Source organism: Pseudorca crassidens, chromosome 20 (assembly GCF_039906515.1).
Source record: "Pseudorca crassidens isolate mPseCra1 chromosome 20, mPseCra1.hap1, whole genome shotgun sequence".
NCBI lineage: Eukaryota > Metazoa > Chordata > Mammalia > Artiodactyla > Delphinidae > Pseudorca > Pseudorca crassidens.
This window is the reverse complement of record NC_090315.1, coordinates 21,117,337-21,144,113: the sequence shown is the minus strand read 5'-3', so window position 1 is coordinate 21,144,113 and position 26,777 is coordinate 21,117,337. Positions and strand designations below refer to the sequence as shown.

At 47.4% G+C, this 26,777-nt stretch overlaps 1 protein-coding gene across 4 annotated transcripts in view; it reads left to right on the top strand.

Annotated features, from left to right (window-relative positions):
- ZNF536 (zinc finger protein 536) overlaps positions 1 to 26,442 on the top strand; it is a 418,725-nt gene extending 392,283 nt beyond the window's left edge. For all 4 annotated transcript variants that reach the window (XM_067717883.1, XM_067717885.1, XM_067717882.1 and 1 more), the window contains one exon: positions 23,592 to 26,442. In XM_067717883.1, coding sequence (XP_067573984.1) covers positions 23,592 to 23,836 — 245 coding nt within the window. In that variant the 3' untranslated portion in view covers positions 23,837 to 26,442. The remainder of the gene's footprint in view (positions 1 to 23,591) is intronic.
- Positions 26,443 to 26,777: the final 335 nt, after the last annotated feature.

Genomic DNA, 26,777 nt, shown 5'->3' with positions numbered 1-26,777 from the left:
GGCAAAATCCTGGTGATGGAGAGGTTAAAACCCTTTGCGTGGACTGTATTCCTGGAACTTCGTTTTAGAGGCTTGGCTTTGGCTTGCGTTCATGCTTTATTTTATCCAGCCAGGGCTGGGTTCAGTCGTTTCGCATTAAAGGGTCTGCGTGTAAACCAGGAAATCTTTAGTTCAGGCAAGGGAGAGGGCTGTTGCGCTTCATAGGATGACTTCCTAGGGGGTGATGAATGCGGGGAAGAGCTGTGTGCAGCAGCGGAGACCTGACCCCGCTGGCCCGGGAGGCGGCCTCACCCAGCCTTGGAGGGCAGGCACAGTGCACCCTATTTATGTCTGGGACACTCACACTTAGCCTTGTGGGGCCATTTATGGTTTCGGTGCAGCTTACAGGGGGTTAAGTCGGGGGATGGGGTGGGGGTGGGGTCGCATCTCAATTACAGCTACTGAAGCCACACAAATTGACTTTATTTAACACCTTTGCCCTCTGATTAGCCTACCAGATTGGGCCCATCACCTTCCTTGTATTCCCAGAACCCCCTTATCTTGGCACCATTAGATAACTTTGGGGGGCTTTCCCAGGCCCTCACAGAGAACTGCATAGAGCACCAAGAGGGTATGAGTGCATCCCACGTGATACTCTGGGGTCGCTGGGTTCCCCACTCCGAGGGTAGGCACGGCATCTCTGTTTCCCACGTTTCACCCGCCTCCCACAGGGATAAAGGAAGAGCAAGACGGGTGCTTTGGAATGAGCCTCTTAGAAGCAACATCACCTGCCCTCGTGGTCACCCTATCTGAGCTTCTGGAGATGCCAGTTGGGCAGAGGAGCCCAGACATCTGGGGGCTCTTATGACTGGGGAGTGTTTTTGTTTGTGTGTGTCTGGTGTGTACGTACAGGCTCCTGTACACAAGAATTCCTGCTGATTTGTAGGGAAATCAAACTCTAAGATCCCCATCCAGCTTGGCTCCTTGCAGACGACACTTGCAGCAGCATGGAGGCCACATCAAGGGAGAGAGGCAAAGGGAAGGCAGCCTGGAGGGGGGCGGGGAGGCTGGGGACATGTGTGGTAGCCAAGCTCGGTTTCAAAAAATAAATACTGAAAATATCCACGGCTTCCCTGGGCCTCTGGCTTCAGTCTGGGATTTGTCCATATTACATAATCGGTCACAAAGGTATTGTACGTTAAAGAAACGGGCCCATGCAACTGCAGCAAAGGGAGGGGGGATGCAACGCCGCCTTGACCTCCATCACCGGCGGGGGACCCGCCACCCTCCACCTGCCCCACGGTCTTGCCGTTTGCTGAGTTCCCAAGTTACTCTGCCGCCCAGAACATCGTTTGTTTTTCTTTGTTCCGAAGACACGCTACATGAGCATTTGCGTGAGGCCATCTGTATCTTTACAAGGAAATAATGGAACAGGTAGAGAATGTGTGTCGGTGTTCAGGATCCTGACCCGTGGCTGAGCTCCTGCGTGATGGGGCGAAAGCCGGAAGTTCCTCTTTGGTGGGACTCAGAACCCTGTCCGTGGGTCAGTGCAGGCGCCGCAGACCTCCCTTCCTCTCCTCTCCTGTCTCTGGCTTTGCCTCCCTCCTGCAGGTTCTCGTCCCCCCTGACAGTCCTGGGGAGGGTCTCTGGGAGGGAGAGCTGTCTCTAGCCATCTCTTCTGCAGCAGCCAGCCGCCCCCCGACTCCCAGGGACTGCCCCCCTTCTTTTGGAAAGGGCCACCTCTTTTTTTTTCCTGAAGGTGGCAGTGAAAGAAAAAAAATGACTCCTTTTGAAGGTTTAGGAATTTTATTACAAAACCCATGAAGCACGCATCCTGTTCGTCCCCATGTGCCCAGGGGCGCTGACAATGGAAATCCCAGCCCCACAAAGTGGTTGTCACCTGGGCCAGGCCACCCTCTCCCCTCTTACTCCCTTGCCAGGATAATTGAGGATCATAATGCTGGAGAGGGAGCTCGGCTCGCGGGCTGTCAGGTACCTGCGCGTCTTCATGTCATCCGTCAGCATTGAGCCCCTCTGTCATCTCTCCTCAGCCTTCAGCGTCGTGCTCTCTCATCGTGTTCATTATCTCGGCTCAGACCGGCCCTCCCCCCCACTCCCCCCATCCAGTAAATGCATCTTTGTGCAACTCTCAGTCTCCGATTATGAATCGATGATCATGTGGTATAAGAGAGATAGATGGCTTTTAGTTCCATCTTGTCTCCCCTAATTGTAAAATATTAGTTACATTACACTGTGTCTTTTGATTAATGGAACTTATTTGGAGTAGCCTATCTGAACCCTCCCCCTTCTAAAGTCCTCCACTGACTTTTGAGAATTGAGTGATTTCACTTAAAGCAGACAAATAGGCCCTTCAGCGGGGAGATAGTGAGGCTGTGCTGCTGTGGGCAGGACGGGAGAGGCTCCACCGGCCAGGCAAACGCTGGGCTGCTAGTACACGCCGCGAGAGGAACTGCCTTCCCTTCCGTATTTCACCCCCTTTTTGGCAAACCTAGCCCATCTTGCTGACTTGCAAAACAGGATGTGAAACCAAATTGAATTAAAATTAAATAAATTGCAGATTGCCACATTCCCACACTCAGCCTGCGAGAAGCCAGTCAAATCTGAACGTTGATGGATCTGCGCTCTCGCTGGCTGGCTCCCTTCTCCCTGCGCAGGGCAGGGCGGCCGGGAGCATTCCGCGGACCACAGCTGACTCCGGGAGACAACGTTTGTCCTTTAACGCAGAATTCACCTTATTTGGCACTAGTTACTTAAATATGTCTGTCGATAAAGTCCTTGCCGTACAAAAGGGAAGTCGGTGGCTAAATCCCTTATAAATAATCACTGCCTATCTTTTCGGTGTAAATTCAAGGACACGTTCACTTTCAACCTATCAGCTCAATTAAGAAGGGCTATTTACTGTCGATGTGTATAATGTCTATATCTCGGGGAAATAGGAAGACTGACTTCATAAACAAACTATCAGAAAAAGGCACCGCAGGTTAGGAATTCTAGAATGCGTCTTGATAGGGGCACTTCCAGGACACATGCTGTATAAAATGCATGCAAACATTTCTCTCTGTTTTTTAGGATAGGCTTAGTATTTTATTCTGACCTTTGGATTTTTATTTTTACTTTTATTTGCACGATTCTTGTAGACACTGCCTATTATGTATTTTCTGGGGATATGCTATTTCATTTAATGTACTAGAGGCAGAAGATTGATTTTATTATGTGTATAGGAAGCTGGTAATGTTTTACTTTATTATTATTTTTTTTGAGAGCATAACAATGTGTTTATGGCTGCCAGGAAAAGTGAAGGGAGCAAAACAACCGTGCCTGAGTATAAAATTCACCCTGAGGAGTAGATGCCCAGAAACATGTCGATCGCAGATTGGCAGGCTGAGCGCACGCCACTTCAGCCACCGCCTGCCTTCCACGCCCGTTTGCACGGGGGACCTTGCAGGCATCTGGAGAACCAAGATACACGTCTGCTCTGGGTTATCACTCAGGTACCCAAAGTGCTACCCCTCCTATCACCCGAACCTAGATTTCAGATTTTATTTATTTCATTTTTCTGTGTGTTTTGAGTCCTTGCTTTGGGGAAAACGTATGCTTGAGGACTCTTTGTTCTGAGTATCAAGGGACTTTTTAAAATGTCAGCTGAGTTTGGGCTGTTGTGTCTCGTAAAACTCTTTAGGGCTTAAGATGTACTTTCTCCAAATTCTCATTAGCGGTGTCGCTCAGTTATGCACACCCGTCATATTTTGAGAGTATTTTATAGAATATTCTTACTGCAGCGTGTGAATGCATATTGACAATTGTTGGCACTTTTATATATTCCACGATACACTTTTATCTGTTCTGGATCCATAATCACAAATGTGTAGTGAAAAGCTATATCAAAAGGCAGTTTATCCCACACGCATAAAATGCTCTGACTTGGTCTCTTTAATTTTCTTACTGCAGCTTCTGAAACCCTCACTTCATCCTGAGGGACAGCAATCTTTCATTTAAGTAAAGTGCATGCCCGCGAGGGAGTGATGGCGTTTCTAAGGCCAGCGGTGGCTCTTGTCTAGGGTAACCCCTGCGTTGGGGCTAAGGGCAGGGCATGAGGAGCTGCACACAGCCCTGGCCGCCTCCCCTCTGGCCACCTTCTGCTGAAGCCGTGTCATCCCGGGGGACACGGGTTGGAGAGAAAGCAGGCAGGACCTTCAGGGACTGGGGAACGGCAGCCGATGTTTATGGTCGAAGCAGCAGGCAACGTCTGTGCTGAACTCTGGGTGGGTGTCATCAGGTGCACCCTGCCATGCTCAGATGAGCCCCTCTTACAGATGAAGAAATGGAGGCTTGCAGATGTGCCGGAGCTCGCTCAAGGCCAGGCAGCTGTTAAGGGCTGGGGTCAGGCTGCATGCCTCCCAGACCAGGCTCTTCTTGTTCCTCAACCCTGTCTGTGTGTGTTTGGAGTAAGTCTGGTCTTTAACCGACTGCTCGAGATCCTGTCGTTCTGAGGATTCAGGGAGATGATGATCCCCGTACAATCCCCGACATGTAGTTAGAGCTGAGATACTAAGAACACGTGTGTGAGGGGTGGTGGTGTGAGAGGCAACTCACCCCCAAACAGAAACCGCTCCCTTTAGGGAACGCTCGTTTCTTCCTTCCCGTTCTGGTTTCCCGAATCGTTTTCTGGGGGAGTTCGGAAGCTCAGTCCCTTGGGTGGGCTTTCGGAATGGTTGTGGTTATTGTCGTGACAGTGTGGTTGTCAGACAGGAAATAAAAATTTGGAGATTTCCTCTAAAAGGAAGACAGCCAGGGCCTTAGGACCAGCAGGAGGTGGGGTCACCTGCGGCCCTGACTCCCCCATGTGTCACGTGGGATGGTGGGTGTGGAAGCTCTTAGCCAACAGCAAAGCGTGAGGCACGTGTAAGAGAAGAGAATGATAGCAGTGATGGTGCAAAGGAAAGGAAAATGGGCAGGCGTGCTCGTTAGTTGGGGCTGCAGAATGAGGGTTTGCTGCTAGAGACCAGAAAGTGAAAATTTCAGTGTGGCTTGCTGTTTGGCATCATGTATTTAAAAAAATAAAATAAACATCTGGTTGTTTGAATGCAAGTGAGAGTCCCCTGCTTCCTTCCCTGCACGACCTGCACCCCCCACCCCCCGGCCAATTTCAGCCAAGTTGGGTGTGTAAACACAGCCTTAATTGATATCAGGTTAGGGGAGTCTGGGAAACATGCTGCAATTCAGAACCCTGGGATGGACATCTTGAGATGTCTCCAGAAACCCAACAATAAGGTGTTTATTTGCTGACCACCTACTATGTGCAGGGCTTTGTGAGAGATGGGCTGGCAGCACATACCAACAAGACTGGGCCACCGTCCTCAGGGAGCCTCTGGCTGGCCGGGGAAGAAAGTCCCAGTGCGGGCCAATCCTGCCATGGAGCGGGGGGGGGTTGGGCCCCCTGGAGTGGGCAGGGGGCTCCAGGGAAGAAGCTCAGAGGAAGGGACTGGAACCCGGATAATTAAGCTCGAGATGAATTTGGTAACGAAGCCTCATTTAGTTCCCATTCAGCTCTAGTCTCCCTCTCTGTATAAGGACGCATCTATTTTGAGACTCAGGAAAGAAATGCTTCAATTTGCAAAGTAAATGTTTGTTTGGTTGTTTATTAATAATCATGTAAAGTATTCCATTGGATCCTTTGGTGCTAAATGGCTGCCTCTCCAGTCTCATCCTTAAGGCAGGGTCTTGGGGTCCTTTGATGGTTCAGAGAAGAGGGGTCTGGCGTCGGACCCCCTGGATTCAAACACTAGCTGCTCCGCTTCCTGCTTCACCTGGCCATGTCACTGATTGTCTTTACACCTTGCTTTCCACATGGATAAAGTGAGAGGACCTGCTCATCGGGCTGTGTGAGGACTATTTAGATGCGATGGTAGAGCCCATACATGTGATCAGTGGCCCCAGGCTTAAAACAAGGTCAAGGAGTATCTGATTAAAAAATGCACCTGCTACTAACAAAAACGATATTTTTTTTCTTTCGGTGATGCTTGGTCCTCCTTTCCCTTCCAGTTTGGTCAATCACTTTAGAAGGAATTTTGCAGCGTGAGTAAAGATACTGGCTAATTATTATGAGTAATTTATGGCTTGGGGTCAGTGTGGCTACTTCCAACAGTCTGAGCGAGGAAAGGTAGAAGAACATATTTCCAGGGGAGCAGATGGCTGGAGGTGGGGAGGGAAATCCATTTGTGTATAGTCTAAATTCCTCCAGAACAAAATCTAGAATATCTTCCCAAAGCGAACCAACCGGCCGAGCAGTCCGTGGAAGAGGCAGAGCTGATCAGGATCCCTCTGTATTAAGAGTGGGGTCTGCTCTGGACCACCTCTTCCTCCCTGGTGGCCCAACCCCCTACAGACACATGTGACAGAGACAGACTTTGCATCTGGGCCAGTTGTCCCAAAAGGTCTGTGGCTGGGGAGGAGCCCGCCTCTGCCCGGATCCCAGGCCACGTGTAATAGGAAGATCCTGACAGTAAAAATCTTCTTGTCACTGAGACATTCCTCAACTGTTAGCAATCAGTTTGGAGGTGGGGAGGACGGGGGTGGGAAATACCAAAGGACATCAAAGAGGGTCTCACTCCCAGACTCTGCTGTTTCAAGGCTCTGTAATTCGGGAAGGTTGTGTGCTAAATAATTTGTGAGCCTCCAAACATGCAGGTTATTGTTTGTGGACAGATGGTGTATCACGTTTTATCGCTTTTCCTTCTGTGGGTCCTCATATGTGGGACTGATGTGCACTGAAGTCTTTGTCTCCTTGCTAAAATCTCTAATCTGAAACAGGCAATCAAGCACAGAGGCAGGGCTTCAGAAGGCATAATCAGAGTTTTAAAAGCAAAGGGGAGGGGGAAAGCCAGAAATCCAAGTGCAGTTATGAGGCAGATGTGTTTGCAGAGAAGGCGAGAGGTTATTAGGGTATTAAAAGTGGACAAATGAAAGGGACTCTGCTGAGCAGAGGCAGAGGGAGAGCCAGGCCGTGGCGGCAGAGGCACCAGGGAGCGCCCGCCGGGGCTGGTCCCCCACCTTCCCCGGGAGCCCGGGAGCTGGGGCGATGGGGTCTTTTGTCTCTGCAGGCGGCCGTGGCGGGGCCTGGGAGGCCCCATCTTGGAGCTGCGGCCGCCCTTAAGAGCTAAATCATGTTGATCTACAGGAAGGAAATGAAATAGACGAACTCGCTCCTCTTTTCTTCCTACGGATTTTTCTTTTTTATTCTGAAGATAGAATTACTGTTTGTAAGCATCTGAAAGTCATTAGAGGCCCTGCAGTCTGTCAGGTGCCGACACAAGAAACTGCTGAAACCGAACGGGTGCCTGCACCGAGGGCTGGGAATTTGTCATGTGCTGATGAGCAGTTATAATAATATATGAGCAAATCACAAGCATTCTGCAAATTAATCAAATTTTTTTCCCCTTCTCCCTTGTCTCTGGGAGAGTGGCTTTGCAGGCAGACGTAGGTGAAGCAGTTTTACTCACAGATGGTCGCTCTGGCATCAGATGGAATTTATATAACAGTAATTCTGATTTCCTGCCAAAGTAGCAGTGAACACACCAGGGAGATTGTAGAAGGCGAGTCATGTGGTTTTGCTGAGGTTGTTGTGGGAAGTTGAAGGGGGGAAATCTCAAATTTTCCTCTTTGCCTTTACTGGTTTTGCCTGAAGGGCCAGAAACGGAATGCCATTCTGCCATGGGCGAAATCCATCACGTTTTTTCTTGTGACTTGTGCTGAAAGAGTGCTTCGCAGCTGTTGGGACTGCCCGGCGGTGACAGAGCCCCAGACTCCTGACCCTGACCCGCTCCTTACGAGCCAAGACGGAAAGGGGAGCAGGTTCAGGAGGTAGTCGCACCGCAGGCTGCAAGGAGGCTGTGCTGATGCCTCGAGAGCCGCGCTCGCTTACCCTCCGCTCCCCGTGGCATTGCTAAACCTACAAGGGCTTTTCTTTTCAAGTGTTTTATTAAATGAAGAGTCTAACAGCCCTCACTTTAATTGCACACAGGCCCTGTGTATAATGCCGCTGGATTTATTCAAGTAGTTGAAAACGATGGTACTGGTGATTAAACTGATGGTCTCAGTTTAGCAGCTCAAAAACCTGGGAGTGTGTAGGTGTGTAAGTGTGCATGCACATGGGTGGCGGCCGTTGGTCCCGGGAGGGTCTCCCTGCGAGCTGACACCCCCTTCTCCCCCTAGACTTCCCTCTCCTGGGGAAATCCTGTTCTGCCTGGGGTGAAGGGGGACGACACTTGACACTTTGGGGACCACGCTTGAGAGTGGATCTCACCGCAAGGTGCCTTCCCTGCAGAGGGAAAATGATACCAAGATGGCGTGTCGACTGCACTATGCAACAAAGTCCTGCTGTTGTGGGGTTTTTTCCTAATGTAAAGCCCTGCCCATTTGTTTTGGTTTACGTGACTACAGAGAAATAAGTGGATTAGACGGAAACTTCAGCATGCTTCATTGCAGCTGGGTGCCGACATCTGTCATTCCTCAGCCGTATTCTGGATCATGCCAGCCAGAGAAAGCAAAGTCTGACACCTTTGATTTTAGAGAGAGCCTTTTATAGGGGGAGAAAAAGAGAAGAAAGGAGTAGCATTTCCTTTGTGACTTCATAGGAAAAGCCACCTCTCTCCTGTGCTTTATTTATTTTATTTTATTTTTGGCATGTGACAACATTAGTGGCACTCGGAGAGCGCGGAACGTTGAAAAGTTTATGTTTCCATCTCTCCGTTTTAGTTTGTAATTTTCTATTGTTCATGGTACCAATTTGTTGAATTGGGCATGATAAAATGTAGCTATTTAAAATGTATCCAGTGTGCCCATCTATATGGATATATACCGTGGGTATGGATTGCAGGTGTCTGATCCATTTACGAAAAGAGGGATATGTGGTTCTCTCACGTAAACTCACATTAATACAGTACCACAGCACTGAAATTTGATGGTATATGACTGGCCCCGCTGCATTGTTTTTGGTGAGATATTCTACAATCCACATGAGCCCACCTGCTTCCCTCCCCCAAACCATATGAGCTCCCACCCCAAGAAATGTACTGTGTTTACGAAAGATGTGAGTGGGTAGTGAAGTATCCACAGATAACCTTGGATACCAGCTTTTAGTGGATCGGCTGTCTATATACTTACAGCGTTTTGTGTTGGGTGATTTTGTGGGTTTGCCCCCTCCCCCCATTTCTTTTCTAGTGAGGCATGGTGCATACCACACCCTTGGCACACGCCAAGTTACAACATTGGCCCGCCTCCCATAGTTAAATTGTATAATAAAACAGAACCTACAATTAAGGGCTGACGTGTTCATTTTAAGGGACACGATGGAAAACAAGAAACAAACCAGCAGAGACCACCCACTTGCTAATTTCACTGTGTGTGTGTGTGTGTGTACAGGAATGCAATTTATCTGCCACATGCAAAACCACAGGAAGGCTTCACCCCGTGACCCTGCCTCACCTGGAAGGAGGTGAAGCTCTGGTTGTTAGCCTCAAGACAGTACAAGGCAGAGGTTGAGAACTCAGGCCCCCTGGTGCCAGGCAGGTGGCTGCCTCTGGGAAGATCTTGCCAGACCTTCTGACTTTTCTAGATAAACTGGTAATCCATGTTTTTACATGAAATTTCTTTGTTCTGAAACATCAGCAATACCTTAAACCTTTTTAAATGTAGCGTTGGGGACAAAATAATAAAAACGTGTGCCTCCAGGCTGTGATTTCTGAGGAGGGTGGAAGCGTGTATGTCCATAGTAGTGATGGAATCCGTGGAGCTGGCCCTGTGGCCACCTGGGCTCTGGGCTCCCGGTCAGGTGGGGCGGTCCAGTCCCAGCACTGCACAGGAAGTGGTGTGGTTGAGGGTGCTGGGGAGGGGGTATGGGGGGAGAAGGCCTGTTCGTAGAGCTGTGATTGGGAGACCGAGACCCAAGGTGACCCAAGGCGCACCGGAAAATGGTCAAGCTCTCATGTGCCCTTAGTGGACTCTGGGAGGAGGAGTGTGGCAGCCGGGACTGGGGTCCCAAGGGGTCTCCAGAGCACAGAGCACTTGGGTTTTCCAGGTGGGGAAAACAGCAGGGCAGAGGGTACGCTCCAGATACGCAGCCAGCCCAGGCATGGGCAGTGTGCGGGGGAAGGTTCCACAGGGTCACCTGGTGGGAGGTGGGGCTGGCTCTGAGGAAGAATGCCAAGCAGGGTGGAGGGAAGCAAGGTCGGGATGTGTCCTCACAAGACCAGAAACTGGGACCAGACTGTTTAAGTCAGGGCTGCCCCCCCCCCCAGGGTGTCCCTACGCCCCCGTGAAGGCGAGAATGTGGGGCTAGGCAGAGGGGTCACCCACCCAAGGCAGGGGCCAGAGCCCTTCCTAAGAAGCTGCCCAAGGGGAACAACTCCCAGCCTCCCGTATCCAGTCCCTACTCTGAGCATCGCAGGCCTCCTAAGGGGAGGGAGAAACCCCCCAGGCCCGAGTCACAGGAAGCCATTAGTGAGCAGTGGCTGACAGAGCAGTGAGGTGCCTACTTACGTAGGCCTTTGGTAAGCGCCCATGCGGCTCTGGCGGCTGGGTCCTGAGGAAGGCTTCAAGGATGAGTTGAGGCTTGGTGGGGTCTGACTGGAAGGAGATTTGGGGGCTGGGGTGGGCAAATTCCTGGTGGCAGTGGCAATAAATATTAGGTAAGAAGGGGTTGCAAGTTGGAGAGCCAGGCTAAGGAGGCAAGATGCCCTGGTAAGAAATAGGGAGCCATTGAAGGCTGGAGAGCAGGGATGGGCATAAGTACAGAGGGGATTTGGGGACTGGCATGGTGTGTAGAGCATGCCCACTGCCTTCTGGTCCTTCTGGTGTCTTTCTCCTGTTCCTACAGTCCTTGCTGTTTCTGGGCTGGGCTGTTGACCCAGTGAGCCTGGTGGTGTCCAGAGGTGGATTCACCTGGAGCAGGGCTGGCTGTTACTGCATCTGCTAAATGCCTACCACCCACCTTATTGCCACAGGAGCTTCAGATAACTGTATTCAGTCCAATATTCCTAAGGAGTGAAGATATGGGTATTAAAAGTATGAATAGGAAAAAAAAGAAAAAGTCCTTGGGGCTTCCCTGGTGGCGCAGTGGTTGAGAGTCCGCCTGCCGATGCAGGGGACGCGGGTTCGTGCCCCTGTCCAGGAGGATCCCACATGCCACGGAGCGGCTGGGCCCGTGAGCCATGGCCGCTGAGCCTGCGCGTCCGGAGCCTGTGCTCCGCAACGGGAGAGGCCACAACAGTGAGAGGCCCGAGCACCGCAAAAGAAAAAAAAATAGTATGAATAGGAGGTGCTGCATTGGCTAATTTTAGAACCCTTCCTATTTTTGTCATCTCTTGAGCACCACCTTAATAATTTTACTTAATATTCATTAAAAGCTTTTAAAAAAAGGTAGATTTATTTTAACAATACTATCCAACTTTAGTTCACTCTTTTTTTCCTAAGGCTGTTAACCTAAAAAGTGGTCAGCTCAGTTCTATCTAAAATCACCTCTGTTAGTGTGGTGTTCCAAGTACTTCCCTTCCCCAGAAATGCTGGGAGAGAGAAGAGAGTTTCAGGAGGGTGAGGTTTGCTGTGTGACACTGGGTGAGGTTCCAGCCCCTCTGTTCTGTGGCTCCCGCCTTGCACTGAAGGCAGCATCCTCTCATTTTGGTCTCTCCCAGCATTTCTTTCAGGATTAAGTGCGCTCACCCAGCGACAAACACTGGGTATTGTTAGGGGATTATTATATTACACATCTAAAAATCTCCAAAAAAGGAACGTAAGTTCATCCATCGACCCTTGGAAGGTTATTTAATGATAAACATAAATGCTTTCATAAAATCTGGGGAATGATTTAAGATCTTGGATCAATAGTTGCCTGTGAGTGCCAGTAGCTGGGCCTACGTTACAGTCTGGCTCTCCTGACCACCCAGGCAGGCTGGTGGCTCACTGAGCACATAGGCAGCCTGGGGCAAAAAAATAAACAGGATTTAAGGCAAGATCTGCATGGCGTGGGCCAGAGCATGGGAATGAAGTCACTGAGGAAGGGACCACGGTGAGGTCAGGGGGAAGGAAGGGCAGGACCTCCTGAGGCTGCTACTTCTGAGGTCCTGGGCTGAGGGGAGAGGTGGGGAGAGGGCTGAGTTGGGAGGATCTGGGGGACTCCGACACCCCTGCCAGTTGCTCTCTTCTGCAGACATCTCCTGGAATCCAGCCTCATCTTCTCAGCTTTCACACTAACTGAACTTGAACCTGAAGCTGCAGAGAGGCAGCAAGACGGTGGGTTGAGCCCTGGCTGCAGGCTCAAAGGGAGCTGGTGCAAAGCTGGGTTTTCTGCCTTTCTCTGGCTTCGTGGCTCTGGACACACACCGAGCCTCTCAGGGCCTTGGTGTATTTAGCTGGCAAGCGGAGACCCTGTCACCTGACTCTAGCATCGTCATTGGAATGACCATTCCAATTCAAGACTCCCGCGCGACAGGCACTTAATAGAGTATTTGAACATGCGAAACCATATCTAGCAAACGTTGATTTAACTCTTTTGATGTGCCACACATAGTGCTAAACATTTTACAGGCCTTTTCTCATCGAATCCCTGCAACCCTATGAGTGAGCTATTATTACTACACCCACTTTAAAGATGAAAAACCTGAGACTTGGCAAAGTTGACTAGCCGGCCCAAGAGTGTGTAAGCTGTAGAGACAGGTGAGGTTTGAATCCAAGTGTCTGGCTTGAGAGCCCACGTTCTTCACACTGTGCCTGAGTAACGCAAACGCTGTATATTGGTAGGGCTGTATCCAGCAGGGTGCTGATGTGTCCCACCCCCTCCTCCAGGAAGAGTTTCCCTGTCACCAGCTTGGCTTCACTGGGGCCACACTCTCAGCTGTGTCATCTCCTGATCTGGGGTGTTGTGCTATCACCGTCCACTGCACATCAACCAGACTCACTTTTTAAGAAAATTTTAAAATAAAAATTTAATTCTAATATAGATTTAGAATTACAAAAATGTTGTGTAGGTTGTACAGAGAATTCTCATATATCTCATGCCCATTTGCCCCTATTATTAACATCTTACATTGGTAGGGTACATTTGTTACAATTAATGACCCAATACTGATACACTATTATTAAGTATTTAATATTTGACTCAGGTTTCCTTAGTTTTTACCTAATGTTCTTTGTCTTTTCCAGAGTACCACGTTACATTTAGTTGTCAGGTCTCCTAGGGCTCCTCCTGGCTGTGACAGTTTCTCTGTCTTTCCTCGTTTTTGAGGACTTGGACAGTTTTGAGGCGTATTGTGTAGAATGTCCCTCAGTTGGGGTTTCTCATGGTTAGACTTGGATCGTGGGTTTTAGGGAGGAAGGCCACAGAGGTAACGTGCCTTCTCATCCCATCAAATCAGGGTACGTGCTCTCCCTCTGACCTTGGTCACCTGGCTGAGGTCGTGATTGTCAGGTGTCTGCCTGTACGGTTCCTCTTTCCCACTTTCCACACTGTAGTCCTGTGAAGGAGGTCACCATGCAGCCGGCACAAAGGAGTGGGAGTTTCAGCCACCTCCTCCAGGGGGAGCACCTGTGTCGTAAATAGTTTGGAACGCGTGGGGCATTTGTACTTTTCCACGTAGGTATTGATTCAATCATTTAGTTGGGACAGTATGACTTGTGGATGCTTATTTTACACTTCATCATTGACTTTGTTGCTGAAGCTGTGCCAGCGCTGGCCACTGGGGGCTCTCTCACCGGACTGCGTGGGGCTTTACAATACCCCCATCAATGCATGTGTCTGGAGCAATTCCTTGCTTTCTGGCACAAAGTGCTCCAGGATCGTCTTGTGTATGTCCTGCTCCAGCCCTAGAACCAGCCATTTCTCCAAGGAGCCCTGGTTCCCTTTTCTTGTGAATGGTATTAGAAATCAAGCTCTGGGCTAAGTGTGCTTGCTGCCCCTGGGATATCATGGCTTCTGGGCCCTCTCGGCGGACAGAAGAAGGAAATATATGTGTGTATATTAACCCTTGCATGTACTCACATCTCTACAGTATGTATTAAGCTAAACACAAGTTCACACTGATGTCTCCAATCTATTACCATATGGATCGAAATTGGCTTTAAAAATACTAAAATATATTTTTCGATAGTGTTTTAAATTTAAACCCAAATCACAGGAAATTTAAAACCTAAAATTATTTATACTAAGGCTATTCCAAAGTGTTTTAGCATCTTAGATTAGATGGATGAATATTTTTTTGAAAACTGAAAACATGAATTATGTACCTGATGAGAACCGTTCTTGCCTATTTAGAATTAGGGAAATTTATATATATATATATATGTATATGTATATGTGTATATATATATATATATATATATATATATGTAATGTGTGATACTGAGAAAAGACTCTTACTATCAGTTCAATGCATGTTTGTGTATATTTTTACCCATCTCATTGTCCTGCCGAGACTGTTGAGGCTTGAAGGATGGCCGGGGTCCTGGGCAGGGACCCTCCTAGTTTGCAGCTTCAGGTTCAGAGCAGCAGACACTCAGAGGGAACAGCAGGTGAGGGCCAAGTGGAAACCAGGCACTGCCCGAGAGGCCTGACTGGCTGGCCAGCCCACTGGTACCACCCAGCCTGGATTCATCCCAGGCCTGTGGGGCGGGGTCCACCTCTGGGGGGGCGCCGAGTTTCCAACTTACCCAGTTGGCCCTATAGGTGGAGCCATTTTCTAACCTACCAGCATGCAGTTTGCAAATGTCCTTAGTTTCAAGGAATCCAAAGGGCTCTGGTTGGGGTGCAATAGGGGGAAGGCTGTTATTAAGGAGTCTTGTTGGTACTTCCCAAGCCTCACAGCCCTGTACATGCGAGTTGCCTCTGAGGGCTGCTTCTCTCCAGGTCATTACCAGGACCCATCTAGAAAACAATGCCACAGAACATGGCTGCGAGAGACCCTTCTGTGGTAGCTTAGAAATACTCCATAATCCTGTGCTCCAAAGAGGATATTGCAGAAAGGAAAATGGGGGTGTCACAGGTGGGTCAGCTGTGGGCTGCTGCAGGCCCCAGAAAGCACCCATAATGCTGCCGGTCACCAAGATTCTTCCTCGGCCAGCCTGGACTCTCTCATGCTTTCCAGCCTTCTTAGGGGTTTACACCCACCCGTTATTTACGTAAGTGTGGCCACACACTTACGTAAGTGTGATCTAGAAGCCATAGCAGCAATGTTCCTCTTCATTTACCCACTGTTGTCTTTTTCCAGTTATGAACAATGAAAGGCCCCAGTGTGACTGATCTGAAAGGCTTGCCCTGGTCTGAGAGATGGCTTGGCAGTGTGAGGACACAAGGAGATTGTCCCTGTCACTGTTTACCTGGGCCAGGGACCCTACTCTCCACCACTTACATACATGACCCTCTTCTGGACCCTCTTCCTTGCGTTGACCACGGAGCGTGAACCATGATTCTGGGGATTGGTCCTCTCCACGCTAGGATGCCCTTGTTCCAACATCCAGAGCTGTGCCTCTGTCACAATGTATGGACCCTCTGGCAAACAGCACATGTGTCTTTCCTCAAGAATGTTCTTTCTCTCTTGGGGGTCCTTTCATAACGCCCCATTTTGAGTCATCTTTCAACGGGAAACGAGTCTTGCTCGAAGCTTGGATGTCCTTCCCTCATGAACGATTGGCCCCTTCCTGTCTCCACTTGTGTGTCCAGTAGGTTGCAACCCCTAAAGGCAGTCTTAAGATGTGTGGGCAGCCATTCAAATGTATTGGGTGGGCCTGTGTCAGGCATGTGGAATAGATGCCCTTCCCACCCTCTCGGTGCTAAAAGTACTGCATCATTCCAACAGCACTCTGCTCAGGGCAGTGCATGCAGCAGGTGCTCAATGTGTGCTCATGGAAGTGGGCTAGGGTCCAGGAGATGTGTGATGCGAGCTTTGACAGAGAACTTACAAAGCCCTGTGGCTTGGTGCCAGCCATGGGCTCAATACCAGTCTTTGACGTGCATCTGGATGCCACAGTGGTGCTTGTGTCCATAAGGGGTGTGGCATGTGACATGTGTACAGTACCACACATCATAGCACACACTCCTCCAGGAAGTTCATGGATTCCCTCCTGCAGCATCCTTGGGTCTGATCAAAGAAAGCTCTTTGTAGAGAATCTTCCCACAGGTGGTTTGCAAGGAGTGACAGGAGGGAACGGTGAGATGAGAGTCTGTTCTGAGAAAACCCTAAGGTTGAATTCCTGATCAGGAACTGGCTAGCTGTGTCTACCTGACTTTGGACAATTTTTTAATCTTAGTTTTCTTATCTGTAAAATGGGGAGACGTTTCTCCACCGTATATCCCCACTGGTGGTCATGAGGACCATTGAGGCAATTCCTATAAATGTGCTCTCATGAGTGGGTGTCAGACTGTTTTCTCACCACCCTGGACTAAGCAGCAGAGGTTGGTCACTTACCCCTCTCCCCATCTCCTCTCCACCATCCCTCACCTGAGCAGAAACCATCAGCATGGAAAGTCTGGAAGCCTTGTGGACACAGCTCCTGCTCTTCCCCAAACCCAGATGCGCACAAGTGTGGAGCTGTAATTAATGGATGGTCCCCCAAGGTCAGGCATTTTCCTCTCCCCCTTAGGTACAGGGAAGGAGAAGATATTTCCATCATAGCAAGTAAGAAAAATGTCTCGTTTTCCCACTTTTGTTATAAACAATGTACGACTTGCTTTCTCCTTCTCCTCCTGACCCTCCACACCGTATACATATTTATATATTATTCATAGTGGATTAAAAATGAATGCGCTCTTTACCACGGCTCTACGGCGCAGTGACAATACAAATTAACGTATGATGTACTTACTTTTCGCGTGGCAGTGATGGGAAATGTTGATGGCCTCAAAGTGAGAGACAGAGAGGGGTGGAAAGTGGGCTGGTGGGGGGGACTGCACATCTAGCCGCACCGTCAGGGCCCGAGGCCCTGGCTGCAGACGGGGATGGGGGCTATTCGGGGCAGAAGCCTCGCTGCAGAGCTGGAAAGGCTCTTTCCCTTCCCTTCTCCCACGGAATGAGGTCCAAGCTCCCCAGGGGGTCCTGTGGCCCTTTCCCCTGCCCAGCTCTCGCCGAGCTCCACCTCCACCGTACTGACCTGCTTCCATGCCCCAGCACCCACCCAGCCTTCCTGTTCTAGGGTCAGGCTCATCCTCTGTCTGGGGTAGCATTCCTCTCTTCTTCCCTTCTCTTGGCTACCTCCCTCTTTCCTTCATCCATCCATCCCTCCATTCACGTACAGTTTTGCTTGAAAAATAGTTGATGGATATCTTTGACATCCCAAACTCTGTACTAGGTGGTGAAAAACAGCAGTAATCAGAAAAACCAAAAAACAAACCCAAAACAAAACCCCACAGTCCCTGAGCCGTGGAGCCGAGAGTCGGTCTTGGGGAAGACAACATAATTGTTTATTTGTTGAGCTACTCTTGTTGGATGCTCTACTGTGGAAGAGAAGAGTTTGCTATGATGAACCTCAGTGGGTCTGAGGGGACCCACAGAGGGGAGGCCTTCGTGAGGCTGAGGCAGCTGCGCTGAAGGACGGGATTACAGTAATTCGATGGAGTAGGTGAGGGAGCATTCGCGTGGAGGGAATGGGACAGGATTGGGCCAAGGTCCTGTGGTGAGAAAGGGTATAAAGTATATAAAGCCTCTGGAGAGCAGAGAGGTCCCTGTGGCCAGAGGCAGCAAACTCAGGGCTTTGAGGGTGAAGAGGGTGGAAGGGCGTGCAGGGGCTCACGTTCCTCTCAGCTGAGCTCTCGGAGCCCCCAGTCACCTCTACCATCTCCCACACTGCATTCCCTCAAAATGCCAGCCTTGTACCAGAAGAGGACCCTCTAGGTGCGAGGTCCTTCCCGCATGCGCCTGTGACCCAGCCCAGCCCAGCCCACGTTTGCTGAACTTCGTCCAAGGGAAATGCCCCTGCTAACAACTTGTTTCTTTGGACTCTGGAGGTCTTCCAGTTCCCCAAGCCCCCTCCAAAGGCAGGTGCCTGGAGGAGAGACAATATCTCTGGCTTTAACCCAAGACCACCTGGGACAAGACCACCTGGAACAGGCAGGCTAGTGTGGAACAGTGACACACGAAATGCTGGTCGAATCAGTGCTTTTGATGAAGAACAAAACATAGCCTCCCTTGACCAGGCTTAGATAAGGAACAGGATGACAGCAATGAAATCAGCAACCATAGCAATGACAGACTGCTGACATTCCTATAGCTCTTTGTCATTTACAAATTCGACACACCGTCTCATCTGATCCTCACAGCAGGCTTATGGTGTCAGTATTAGATTATCCCCCCATTTCCAAGGTGTGGAAACTGAAGCCTTGAGAGATCAAGTGCTCACTCAAGGTCAGACAGAGGGGAAACTGAAGCTTGGGTGTTAGTAGCCTCCCAACCTCACAGAGAGGGAAAGCTAAGCTTTGAACCCAAGCTCCTGGTCGGACTCATACTGCTACTGCAGGGCAGGAGGACACCTGAAAGCAAAGATGCAAAACTGAGAGAGCTCTCTGTGGTCAGGCGTGTGCAGGAAAGGATCTCCTGTGTTCAGAGGGGCCAAAGGACACCCTGGAGGGCAGTGCTTCTTTGTGGGGTTGAACTTGAGAGAGGCCAGTGTTTTGATGCTCTCCTCAAATGGGGAGCTGGCAGGGGTGAGTACACTTATTCTCTTAAATTCAATCACCAAGAAAATCTGTTAGACTCAACTCTGTCTTATAGCCTTTGCTACTTCTTAGAAACTGATGGACAGTAGCATCTTCATCGCCACCTATAGACCCAAGTGAATGGCCACCTCCATCTCCAGTTTACCAAGGTGGGCACAGGCAGCACAGGCTGGTCTTTCCTCTCATTAAAATGTGATGGATGGAAGTTTGTAGAGTTTGTCACCCTGAGGGCTTCTCTTCAGGGGACAGTTGACCTGCCTCCACCTGGAGATCTGATTTCCTCAGAGCCCCACATCCACTGCAGCAAGAAGGTAAGAAAGGTCAGTGCAGATTTCCACAGACTCTCCCTCTGTCTCTGCCTTCAGGTGGGTCCCTTGTTCTGTCACACATATCAGAAAATCACAGTAGAATATTTAGTGGAGCTCTCAGCTTTGGGGTTTGTTCTGAAGTCCTTGCTTATGTTCTTTGACCAAAACCTAACATATCACTGTGTTTGTGCCAATACCAGGGACTTCGAATGGATGAATGGTATAGAGAAATATGAAACTTTTCATCCAGATTTAGCTGGACTGGGAAATGTATCAAGTTTCCAAAAGTGCTTTGCATACCAACAGCTTTCTGTTTGGGAGTAAATGTTCTCATCACCGAAGGATCAACCTTTCACTTACATTTGATTCTTGAGAGAACACAATGCTTTCTTCTGGACTCGTCTCAGCCCCTCACAATCACCTCCCTCAGGATGGACCTCTCATTTCTTCAGATAATTTTCTTCTACATCAGTCTCATGGGAAACTTTCAACTAACCCCTCACAAGGGAGGGTGTGTGTGTGTGTGTGTGTGTCCTACAAAAACACATTGTAATCATGGTTCTCATAAGGATTGGAGAATTAGGACATCTGAGTATGTTATATACATTGGAAATTTGTTTTAAAGTCAAACCATCCAAGTTTGCTATATCTTAAGTTACTTCTCTGTGCGATGGGGTTGATATCCTTTACAAAACTGCCGTAAAGCTCAAATGTGAGGTTAAACATACAAAAATGTATGTGAAAACCTGTGGGACGTAGGCCTTTGGGATCTTCAGGTGCTACCGTTATCTACAGAGCTTCTACTTACAAGGTATATTGCAAAATCAGGATTTACGATGATTCCAGTATTGCATAGATTTCTTTCTACAAATGTACACATGCATAACATTATACCTTTACATATAGCTCTCCAGCTCACCTAAGTTAAAATAAACACTACTTCAGTACTAATGGTTTGACCACTGAAGTATCCAAATATGCCAGAATTACTGTGCGTCTTTGACTCTACCAAGAAACAGAGATTCAGATATAACCATAGGATAAAATCATGATTAATATTTTAAAATCAATCGGTGGGAAAAATATACTAAGTGCTTTTATGTCAAGTTGGCCAATTCGAAAAAGCTCTTATTGTGAATAAATGCGATACTTGAGGTTCTCTGTTTGGTTTGCTAAGAAGCATGTGCGTCCCACGGTGACACAATTGGCAGGTTGTAGCACAGGTTGTAGCATAGATTCACACAGAAATGTATTATTCAGTAATAATAATAGAAAATACAATAAACAGCTTTCATAGATGGGAAAAAAAAGCAATGGAAGAATGGAGGAACCAGTGTGAATCCTGGTGACCTGAGGTAAATTTGTTAAATAATACCTTGGTTTGGTAATTTTGCTTCATGGCTCTGCTAGCCACTTTGGATCATGGTACCAAGAGTTTGACTCTCTTTATTTATTTTTATTTATTGTTTGGAGTCCTTAACTCCAAAGGCTTGTCAGACCACCATGATTTTCTCCATCAGTCACTTATTGCCATGAAATAAATAAATTGACAAGTTAGCCCCAGCTTTTTCTGAGCCATGGTGGTTAGGATAGTGGTCACCCCTCCTCTGTGAGCTGCCACAGGGCTGCCCTTGGGGGGAACCCAGAAAATATAATCCATTTCTGAGAAGATTTGGACAAAACTTTAAGAACATTTCTTAAGCCTCCTGAGAGAAGTCTCAGCTCTGCTCCTCAGGTTCTCTGAATGACCCTCAGTTGGTTCCTATGCCTCCAGCTACATATTTGGGCCCTCCTTTCTCCTGCTCAAGAGCTGCCCTTTCAGAGAACCTCAAATCCTCCCTCGCTGAGCCCTGGGCATAGCTTCATGTCCATAGGGATGACGACTTCATGAGTTAGGTGGTTGAGTCTTGGGATCTGTTGGAAACTCACTGAGGCCCAGCTTAGCGCTGACTTAGATTCATGATTATGGTGGGGAGAATGGGCACGGCTTTTCCTATCCTACTGCCACTGATCAGAACCACGATTCTTCCCTTCAGTCTACGCTCTAACTCCAACGTGATGAAGAGTAGGGCCATGTATATTCTTCGTAGATATGCTAAGTCCACTAGAGGTAGAGTCTCAGTTCTCCTCCAGCACCATCCCAGGGTCTTCCCTGTCACCTGTGTGAGGGGCGACCGAGCCCAAAGGGTGGGGTTGGGTAGCGGGAAGGTAAGAAGTGAATGGTGCTCACGAATCCTTCTCTTACTTGACAATGGTGGTCCAGGCCCCTCCTGCTGACTGTCTGTGCTCTTCTTGCTGTGGTAGGCTATGTGGAAGGTCCAACAGCAAGTGCGCTTTTCTTGGGTTTCATTTGTTCTTACCTCCATGGACTTGCAAATTGGCTTTTGCAAGTGGGAAAGTTGATCAACTTCAGCCTTGTGTTAGGTACAACAACAGAAACAAGAGAAAACTCTATCCAAAAATTTGTATTAAAAAAAAAGGCAAGGTGAAGCAGTAAGATAATAATACAGTCCACAAACAGTTAATGCCTGCTTGCTCTGTGCCAGGTAGTGGACTTGGCACCAGTGATATTAAGATGGCTATGCCTCCTGCTTCAGGAACACATAGATAGTCATGGTGATCAACACACACACACACAGCAGCCCCATAAAACATGCGTCCCAGTTGGGCAGAGCCTTGAAAGAAGAATGGGGTTTGGGTCTGCAGAGAATAGAAGTATTTCAGGGAGAGAGTAGCACAGCAAGGGTATGGGGACCCTGTGGAATGAAGCCTTTTTGCAGAGACCATCTAATCGTTTGGTTTGGAGTGGGCAAAGGGGGGATGCTCCCAGGAGACTTGAGAGGTGCTGGGACTGAGCTATGAAGGTGAGGGGGTAGGTGGCCATCAAAATTTGGGCAAGGAAATCACAGCTGAGCTTCTGCTTTAGGTACTCACTGTGGTATCCCTGGGGAGGATGGGCAGGAAGTGGGGAAGCTAGAAGCAGGAAGCCCTCTTGCAGGCTGCCATGTTCATAGTCTAGCAAGAGTTGGTGTACACTGGACTAAGCTCAGAAGGGGGGTTTTGGAAGGAGAAAGGTTCAACAGGTAGAATGGATTTGCCCAGGGGCCAATTGTCTAGGAGGGAAGAAGGAGAGAGCTAATTCCTGGAGCCCACTAAGAAAGAAGCAAGAATCTAGCACTGTGTGCAATTTGGTGAGAAAATGAGTTTCAGCTCCAAACGTTTGGTTGGCCTCCAGTTCTTCAAGAACAAAACTGTTTTGCTAAGTAGATACACAGGACTTCTGCTATCACCATTCTAGTAAAAGTGCTGAATATGCTGTTCAGATGTTTTCTGGGGTAAACGGTTGGGCCCATTTATTTACTTGTTTATTTTTCTGAGCAAATGAAACCCAGCCCTGGGTCTTGACCTCTCTGGGTGCTGGGTAAAACAGCTTCCAGGAATTGGCGTATCTACCGCTTCCCAGCATCAGGCAGAATACAACTGTTCCATTATAACTTCCCAAACCAGATGCTTTACTGGTTCCTTAAGATGGCAGAAATGTGTACACGCCTGCTGTGCATCCGGACAGAGAAATCAAGCCTGAAGGAGCAGATGGATTTCACACAATCCATCTTCTGTTCTGATTTATAGCCTTTCTAGTAAAGTTTGAGTCCAAGCGTCACTATTCAAAATCAAATTTCTTTAAAACTAGGTTGTCCTTGATTATCCTAATGTCCAGGTTCCTCTCTGATACCTTCTGCTGCCTCCTCTTGAAATCCTGAGATTCCCAAATTCTTCCAGCTTGGCACTTCCGCTCTACCCAAGAACAAGGCTTGGGTAATATCCCTCTCTCATCCCACCCCAAACACCCTCCCTGGTCACTCTTGATTTGCTTATCTTAAGAGTTAAGATAAAAAGAGTTAGTGGGAGGATAAGAAAGTGAACTGGCTTGGAGACCTGAGTCAGAATCTCAGATGGCGGGATTTATGGCTTTTTTGTGTGGAGCTAGGGTCAGCAAAGTACAGTCCAAGGCTCAAATCCGTCTCCTGTCTGTTTTCGTATGGTCTGCAAGCTAAGAACGGTTTTTACATTTTTAAATGGTTGAAAAAAAAACCCAACAAGAATAATATTTCATCACATATGAAAATTATATAAAATTCAGATTTCAGTATCCATAAATAAAGTTTTGAATTTCATCAACAAAAATTTGGAAATTTATTTCCTCTCTTGCTATATTAGTACCTACATCATATCTTTGACCTTGGCCTGCAAAGGCTAAAATATTTGCTACCTAACTTTTTATAAAAGAATTTCCAGGTGTTGGGAACTTTCTCTTCTGTTGCCTAGAAACTCTGAATTAAAAACTCTGGCCATGATGGAAATTCCTGTCCAAGTTATTATTATTTGGTAACATTATTTATCCAAGTAACTTATTACTTATCCAAATAGTTATATGGGCTGCATCTTCATTCTTTGCCATTTGATTTTTGCAAGGCAATAACACCGATGATATTGATAATATTGGTAATCATGATCATGGTCCTTTGAGCGCTGGGGGCCGGGAAGGGGGGTAAACGGCAGAGCTGACTGGCCACTCTTTCTGCCCACAGGTCACAGGCCTTTCCAGTGCCGCTACTGTCCCTACAGTGCCTCTCAGAAGGGAAATCTGAAGACCCACGTCCTCTGCGTCCATCGCATGCCTTTTGACAACAGCCAGTATCCCGACCGCAGGTTCAAGCGCTCCAGAGTCGACTCGGAGGCTTCTGGGAATTTCGAAGACCCCACAGCTGTCAAGGCGGGGAGCTCAGCGGAGCTAACGGAGGAGGGCAGCAAGGCCCAGGAGGAGCGCAACTGAGCCAACCAACCCGGATATTGCAGTATTATTTTACACAGTTTTCAGATTATGCATCTGGTAAAAGAGTTTGCTAACTGCATTCCAAGGGGAAAAAATCATGTACAACCTCCCCTCTAGTGTATAGAACATTTAAAAAATTTAAAAAGATAGCTATATATATATTAAAAAAAAATCCCCAGCCCTTGAAAATGGCTGCTAAACTGTTACCCGGCAACAAGTACTTCCAAACAATGCAGGTGGGAGAAAAGGGATCTCAGAAATGCTTGGTGTCCTCCGAGCTCAAGAAAGCTGGGGGCCCTTCCAATGCCAGAGTCGTCTTTGTTCAAAAATCATGCTCTTAACTGAAAAACGATACCATCTAAATGATTTAGTGTTGCCTTGAAGATGGAGGGGCTGTGTTTTCATTGTTGAAAACACCTCTATAATCTGACACCAGCTGCTGTCATCTGCCTCGCACCCTAATGGGATGTGTTGGGAGGCGGCCGCGGTGCCAGTCTGACTGGAGCGGTCACTGCAGAGAAAATCAATTCACGTGGTGTTGTAACTGCACTCTCAGAGAAACCTTAGCCGGCCCGCAGCCAGCGCCAGGGCTGACCGGCACTGCAGAGGATTGCCATCTTCAACGTGCATTTTAAAAACACCCACAGCCAAATGAATCAATGGTCAGGAAGTATCTGCAGACAAATGTCCAGTGCAGGTTTGATGAGTAATTCCTTTTTTTTAGATCAAATTGCAGTATGGAGGGAAATGCTTTTTTCTTGGTTGTCTTTTTTTCTTTTCTTTTCTTCTTTTTTTTTTTTTTTGGAGGAATTTACAAGAAGCTTGCTAATAAAAAAATTTTTAGGGGTACATGATATAAAAATGCTTAGAAAAACTAGCCCACCCTATCCACAGAAGGTGCTGGTGAGGAATGGAAGTTTATGTAACAATAGATAGTTTTTATTATGATTTTAAAAATTTTACTTGAAAGAAGGCTGCTTTGGTCCTTATTATCAGATTTTTTTCGTGTGTTAGTTTTTGTAAGTCTCACAGACACGAAGCAAGATTTTCTTCTCCAGCAAGCTCTTATGAAATAGCTTGTATTAAAATATGAATCTAAACATCCTGCTCTCTATCACTAATGAAGAAGACTGTTTAAGTTAAAATGTCTGTTTTTGTAAAACAAATGTGTTCTATATTTTTGTAGATTTTAGATTTTCTACTGATTGGATACTCCAAATTTATCAAGTTCTGCACCACCCAGAGGGAGATTGGAGAGCCAATAATGAAACAACTCATTCTTTTAAAAAACAATTTACGAAGACTAGTTAATGGTTTATTCCTGAATCTGCTAGTGTGGTGTCAAAGTTCAGCCTCTTAACATACTTCCTTTGCGTGACACGAAATTGGTGCTGTTGCTTGTGACGGTGGAGAAGTATTGAAGTATTAACTTCTTCTAAAAAAATCGTTCAGACTTAAAAAAAAAAAAAAGATAGATATCTCCTTGCAGGCTGGGAGCACAGAATAAAACCCCAGGGCCTTAAAAACTTCAGCTCTGCCTACAGCAGTTTACAAAAATACTGAACTGCAATCAATGTAAATAAAATGCTTCGCTATCCTGAGACCAGAAGGAATCTCAGGCTAATAAGGAATCCGGTTTGCATATGCTGTCGAGAGGGTGACATCCACCCGGGGTTTCAGTGTAAACGTGGTCGCTGTACAACGTGGACCCATCTGGCATAGAGCAAGCTGCTTTCTTGTTTTTCTAGAATAGTTCTCACTGCCTTACTTAAATCGAGTTGATAAACTTAATGCAACTGTTTCTATGATCCTAGAGAAAGGACTGAAATGTTATTGAAAACTTTCCGACTGTAGTAAGCTTTAGGATTTTAAATGCACTACTGTGTTTGGTGACTGTGCCAGTCGCTTGCTTTCTGTGTGTTTGCCCTGCCTTTGGTATCTTAGCAAAGAAAAATATAAAAAAGAAGAAAAAAAAGTAAAAAGAGCAAAAAAGAGGAAAAAAAAGTGGAAAAAAACGAGAGCCACGTTCCATTTCTAGCACTTTGGGCGCTCTTTCAGTATCCTTTTGTGTCTTCTGAGCATCGTCAGATGCGACAGGCAATAATTCTGTTTGTGACACTGGGAACATCCCCTCTTCTTTGTGGCGTGTGTGTTGATTCCATTTTGTCCAGTGCTACCGTCCTTATTTCCCCCCTGACACAGGCCTTCTTTCCAGAACATTTGTAACTTGTAATACAAACAAGTGACAGCCGCAGTGATGCAGTGTCAGTTTCTGAATGTCATCAGGTTCTCATACCTAAACATGTCAAGTTTTTACCCTGTAACTTCTGTAGTCTGTGATGCTGGTCATAATACTGTCTACATTCCTACACAAAGAAAAAAAATCTATCTTGGAGGAAATCTGAGATCAATAGAGTAGAGGATTTTGTTGCTATGCTTGTAACAAGTAGAAAACTTTGTATTTAAAGTTTATTCTTGGTCATTATTTATTATTATAATACATCAGTTGACAGAACTTTATTCTGGTATAGAAAGTATTAAAAGTTGTTTTTTCAGCAATGACTGTTTTCTTTCTGCTGTTAGAATAAAATGTCTTTGAAGCAGTCCAGTTTTATCCAGTGTTTTACGCAATAAAACCTCTACCTCTGGGGGAAAAAAAAACTTTTCCTATTCACATATGTTTACTAGGAGGAGGGAAACATATTTTTGCAGCTTTTTCAAATTTTGATAAGACTTTGTCAAACCCCACTTCTTACAAAAAGCCCTGCAGTATCCTGGGTGGATGGTTCCCATAACCTGGTGCTTTTTCAAGCTGAAGAGTATCTCTGTGCAGTACGAATAGCATGTGTATCTGTGTGTGTGTGTGTGTGTGTGTGTGTGTGTATGCACACCCATGTGCATTTGTGAACTATGTTTCTTTGAAAGCTTGCAGACATGGGTT